The following is a 6,506-nucleotide window of genomic DNA, read 5'->3' as shown; positions in this document are numbered from 1 at the left end:
ATAAACTCACAAAACACAAGTTACGACTTTGAGTATGTTAACAATGCTCCACAACAAGAAAACGATTCGTAAGTTTCATACATCTATAGATAAGATAATCTGATTTGCATGTTTCTTAAAACTAACCATACCTGTAATTTGTATGCAGTCTGGATTGTGGCCTCTTTGTCTGCTATATAATGAAACAATATAGCAAGCATAAACCTATCAGCTCCAAATTGTCCACACAAGAGATAAGGTTGATGAGGGCAGAACTCATAGAGAGATTTGTGACCGAAGTTGGCCGGTCATGGACTGAACCAATTGAAATACCTCCAGAAGAACCACAAATGTAATAGTGAAACTAGTGAAAGGAAGACAATGTATATATCCACACAGAGAAAATTGTCTCACATATATGTATATATCCTTTTTTGTTGATACATTGAAGGAATGATGATCCTTGACATATATGTATATATCCTTTCTTGACTAATCTAAATTTCATTCTTTTTTAATTTCAACTAATGTAAATTTCATACCTATCGATGGTTAAATATATATATATATATATATATTTTATTGTCATTCACAGAGAAAATTGTCTGCCAGAGAAAATTGTCTGCAGAAATTTCTCTGGTATGAACTACCAGAAATTCACAGAGAAATTTAACTTGTATCGTCCCAAGGGGATGCCTATATGATCATGTAATCTGTAATACTTTGTGTTGGTACAAAACAATCATCAAACTCAACAAAACACAAAGCACATAGTAATTTTATCTGCCACTGAAAAATTTCATTGCATGAATTTCAAATTTCAGAACACAATGCCCAGATAGTTTTCTCTGATGGTAGAAAATTTCTCTGGATGAATTTGACAGAAAATGGAATTTCTGAGTTATGAATTTCTCTGGGTTGAGTGATTTGGAGAGGAGGAATTTCTCTGAGTTGGTTAGGAAAATTTCTCTGGCTTTGACACAAATTTCTGAGTTGAAAGTGAGTCTAGAGAAATTCTTCCCTGGCCCAGAGAAATTCTCAACTCAGAGAAATTTCAAAAGAGCTTAATTTTGTTTCTTGATTGTACAATATTTTTTTGTATGCTTTGTCTGGTGTGCACATTTCTTGAAATAACTGATATGAAGCTACCAGAAATTTACATATAAATTTAACTCATATCTCGCCAAAGAAGGTGCCTATATGATCATTCAATCTCTAATGCACCGTGTTAGTACAAAACAATTATCAAATTCAAAAAACACAATCCATACAGTACTTTAGTCTGCCATTGTCAAATTTATGTAGATGAATATGAAGCTTCAAAACACAACACACAGAATTTTCTTTGCCATAGGAAAATTTCTCTGGATGAATTTGACAGGTACTACAAACCCACTGCCTATAGTATATATCAACAAACACACTTTAACTGATATTGAAAAATTTCTCTGGATGAATTTGATTGATATTATTATATACACTATCTAAAAAATACATTTCACAAAACAAAATACACAAAGTAATCATCAAATATATTATTCAATCAATAAAATGTATAATCCTTAACTATTTAACAAAGGTTCCTTGCATGTCTTCTTATTATGGTGACCAATACTCTCACAACGACTACACTTAATCACCCTTTTAAACTCTCCAGTAGAAGCAATTCTGTTCTTCTTCGGCCTCCCAGCAGGTCTCTTGCTCAATGGAGGTAAAATCATAGCATCTTCAATGCTACACACAGGTTTTTCAACAGTGGGAACTGGGCCAATCGAAAACGAGTATGCTTGACGATACATATCAGCATGAAAAAATAGTTCAACAAATGAATTCAAATTCTTTCCACTCCTAAAAATTGCAGCAACAGCATGTTGACATGGATACCCATTTATTTCCCATTTTCGACATGAACAAGTTCTCAACGCAAGATCAACCATAACCGAAAGAAAACAATGCACTTCAAAGATATTATCAGATGATAAACTCACATTCCATGTCCTCCCGTCCAAAAAAGACTTCTCCAACACACTATCCATACGAGGACACAGAATTTTATTCCATTTACTAGAGAGCAGCCTCCTATCAGACCTCATATTCATGATTTGCAACCGTATCATGTCCACCAAATTTGTTATTGGCAAGTGCCGAGCTTCTCGTATCCATGAATTGAATGACTCAGCAACATTTGAATACATCTCACCATAACGTTTCCCCGCAAAATATGCATCACTCCAATTTTCATATGGTAAACTTCTCAAGAAAACACTTACAATGTCTCCTCCCTCACTTTTTAATTCATTTAACTTGAAATGAAATGATGCCTTTGTTGGAGCATATGCACATTCTGAAAACTTGGACACAATCGTCTCCCTAACCAAATTTGTGTTTCCGCATGACAACTTATCCCTCAAATTTCTCTTTAGATGTTCCAGACAAAATCCATGAAAGCAGTTAAGGAAAAACCTAGCAATTCCCTCCACAATTCCACAATGTCGATCTGATATGAAACTTATCACCCTTTCTGATCCTAATACTCCACATAAATGTTCAAGAAACCAACACCAATTGTCTTTATTCTCAGCATCAACAACAGCAAAAGCTACAGGAAAAAAACCTACAAAACAAATAGAAACAAGCATATTAGATATACACATGTAGAGAAAAATAGAACAATAAACAACCAGAGAAGTTTGACACTGCCAACATCCAGAGAAAATTCACTTAGTGCCCAACTCCAAAGAAAATTCACACATTGGCAACATCCAGAGAAAATTGACTTTGCTACAGAGAAAATTCACACAATCATAATATACAGAGAAAATTCACTTAGTGACCACCTACAGATACAATTCACACAATGACAATATCCAGAGAAAATTCATACACTGACCAAAGTCCAGTGAAAATTCTCACAATGGCCACAACAAAGAAAATCCACACAGTGGCCAAAACCAGAGAAAATTCACATTCACTCAATTCCTACATGTATAGAAAATTCACATACTTAGATAAAATTAGATATATTTACAATTACCTTCATTCCCATCTTTTCCTGTTGCAGCAAGCATAACTCCTTTGTATCGTCCTTTCAAAAATGTTCCATCAAGAAAAAGTAATGACCGACAATATTTGAAACCAGCAATGCATGCATGAAAAGCCACAAACACTCTTTTGAAACGTTTGTTATCCTCAAAATCTAACTCAAAACGACTCCCTGGATTGTTCTTTAATGCCTCATCAAAATACCACCGTAATTGATCAAATGACAAACAAGAATCCCCATATGTACTACATTTTGCTTTTTCAACACCCAACCAACCACAGTTATAACTGATTGAGACCCCATACTTGTCTTTCATTTCTTTCACAACATCCACTGGACGAGTTAAAGGTTTTGCACTTACCTCTTTAAGTATCAGCCCAGAAACTAAACTGGAAGTCATCCTCGAATATTTACTCGTACGAACCACCACACCACACGTATGTTCATTGTTCAAAGTCCTTATGTAGAAGAACCCATTTGTTTTTTCAACAGAAGCATGTACACGCCATATACATCCCCTTGATTCCTTATATGCATATTCTGCCGTAACCCTCAGCTTGTCATTTTTAACATACGTAAACTGAAATCCAACCTCAATAGCATACTTGCATAAAAAAGTACGGAACTCAACCACACCACCCTCAAACTTTTGTCCAACACTCGTAATATTATTCCGCCAACTAGCCGACATAACACCTTTTCTTGGTGAGAACAAAACTTAGAGAGTGAATTCCTTTCAACATCCACTAGTCTATCACACTCACCATCCACAACATCTACCCAATTAGACCCCACTTCATCCTCTTCATCAGAAGTACTACATCTACTAACTGAAACATCAACTATATCAACACCGCGTACACAAACAACCCTCAACATATTCAGAAAATCAATATTATTTCGAACCATACAATTCGAATGGCCCAAAATAGAATATGAAATACACATAGTCTTAGGTTTCAAATTCTCCCATGTTTTACACAAAATGCCAACCAATTCCTCAAAATTCAATTCGCATGAAATATTAATGACAATAGTATCATTCCCATATTTGCATAGCAACAACACTACACTGTCCATTGAAACTGAAACAAAAAATAACAAAAATAATTTGTTTAACATAGAAGCACTTCACAAGAACAACATAAAAGTCCAGAAAAATTTCTAAAAATTATAATTTTCTCTGAACTTAAAATAAAAGTCCAAAGACATCTACAAACTGATATTCACCTTCAAGATGATAAAAAATAAAATCACAGAAACTTAATGAATCACAGAGAAATTTACTGCTAACTATTAAACACAATTATAGAAAAAAAATCACATAGAATACAAGTCCAGAGAACTACAAACTGAAAGTGAGTAACAAACTTACAATTTTCTCTGAACTACAAATACAAGTCCAGAGAAATTTATGAACTTACATTCACTTTCTCATATTCTATCTGCATTACAAACTTCTAATAATATGTTCATATGCACTTATAATTTCCTCTGGACTACACAAACAAAAGTGCAGAAAATGAAATTTCTCTGGTTTGAAAAAACATAGAACAAAACTTATCATTGATCAGCATGTTGATAAAAAACAGAGCACCAAGAATGAACTCTAAACATCAAAATCACCTACACTATCAACACTATTTGAAATTGATGAAAAAACAAAGAATGAAAAATTAATTCCAAAAATAAAAATCAACTCTATCAAGCTGGCCTCTCTCTAAACAAAAATTCAAAACAAAAATCAAAATCCATGTGGAATCTAAATCGAAAACAAACCTAATTCAACTCCACTAAAAAACCTACGTGATCAACACACTGTCAACACTCTTTAAAATTGATTAAAAAAAAATAATAAAAAATTAATTCCAAAAATAAAAATCAACTCTATCAAGCTGGCCTCTCTCTAAACAAAAATTCAAAAAAAAATCAAAATGCATGTGGTATCTCCATCAAAAACAAACCTGATTCAACTCCACTGAAAATCTACGCGATCAACACACTGTAACACCACTGAAATCTCTGACGAAATCTCCAACGAAATCTACACGATCGTAGCAATCTTTCTCGTCAACTCCACTGAAATCTCCGAAGAAATCTCCACCATGAAATCTCCACTAAATCTCCGACAAAATCTCCACTTCAAATTCGGTTTCCAAAATCTATCAGTTAAGTCAACAATATAATATTCAAACAAATTTATGTTATAAAGGAAGGGTAATTTAGGTACTTTATAACCTAAAATAAATTTGAGAGACCTTAGCCATCAAAACATATTATAAAGGACCTCTCCTCCTATCAAAAGTAGAGGAGGGACCTTAGGCCAATTTTTCCAATTTTTTTTTATTATCAATACATAAAGATTAATTACATGAAAATAATTAGAAATGACTTATGCCTAACCAACAACTAGTACAATAAATAGTACAGAAGAAATACACAACACCAATCAATGTGTTTGGTTTGAGTCTTCTGGATTAAGTTTTTTAAAAATTGAATTTTTTAATTTTCGTATTCTTTTGTTTTTAGTGAATATTTTTTAAATTTTAAACATTTTTTTTACTTTTTTAGATGCACCTTAGTTAGATGTATCTAAAAAATAAAAAATTTGTGAAAAAATATTTTAAAAAATTAATAAATACATAGAAATACAAAAAATGTATTGAATTCTTGTATTTTTTTTATATTTTTGGTATTTAGTGAATTTTTAAAAGATTTTTTTTACAATTTTTTTGCTTTTTAGGTGTATTTATGTTAGGTGTGTCTAAAAAGTAAAACAATTGCTTAAAATATTTAAAAAATCAGTAAAAATAAAAAAACACAGAAAATAAGAAAGTAAAATTTTCTGAAAAGTATTTTTAAAAAAATGAAAACAAACAAGCTGAATGTAATCTTGGAAAAAATGATCAATTCTCGCCAAGCAATGATTGACCCCTTTGCTCGAACAAAAATGTTTTGAAGCCCTAACTTGTGAGTCTTAATAGCTTTAATGTTGTGGAATTTATATGATGTAATGTTTGTCTTGTATTTTTTGTTTTTTTTTTTTTAATTTTTATCTCACTAGAGTTCAATTAGAGCTTTAGTTTTAAAGGGATGTATCATTGTCGTTTCCTGAATAAAAATGAATCGGAGTGATTAACTGAATTAGTCTAATTAGTTAAAAAAAGAAATGACAATTTACCATGTGTAGTTTAGGGGATTTGGTCAAAACTCCACATAGTAAAATTTTAATGTATTAAGCACAAGCACAAAAAAATTTTCTTGAAAAGTCCAACACATACCATTATTATCAAAATATTAAACTTTAAAATAATATAACTTTTAATATAAATGTTATTTTTAATAAAATTAATATTTTTAAAATTCTCTTATCAAGATATATCAAATAAGATCCACGTTGACTATAAAATTCTTAAAAAAAGAAAAAAAGAAAAAAATTATTACCATCGAAATTAATGTAAACAATAACAGTAAGAGCATCTCC

At 31.6% G+C, this 6,506-nt stretch overlaps 1 protein-coding gene across 1 annotated transcript; it reads right to left on the bottom strand.

Moving 5' to 3' along the window:
• Window positions 1-1,541: 1,541 nt before the first annotated feature.
• LOC145807095 (uncharacterized) lies at window positions 1,542-3,422 on the bottom strand. The gene is made up of 3 exons (XM_082905022.1): window positions 3,384-3,422; window positions 3,014-3,212; window positions 1,542-2,593 (listed from the first exon to the last, which is right to left on the bottom strand). The coding sequence occupies exons 1-3, from the start codon at window positions 3,420-3,422 to the stop codon at window positions 1,542-1,544; spliced, it is 1,290 nt and encodes a 429-aa protein (XP_082761148.1).
• Between the last annotated feature and the right edge of the window lie 3,084 nt (window positions 3,423-6,506).

The sequence above is a fragment of the Camellia sinensis genome, chromosome 14 (genome assembly GCF_055761805.1).
Source record: "Camellia sinensis isolate YWXY chromosome 14, ASM5576180v1, whole genome shotgun sequence".
Lineage (NCBI taxonomy): Eukaryota > Viridiplantae > Streptophyta > Magnoliopsida > Ericales > Theaceae > Camellia > Camellia sinensis.
This window is presented reverse-complemented; position numbering and strand designations above follow the sequence as displayed.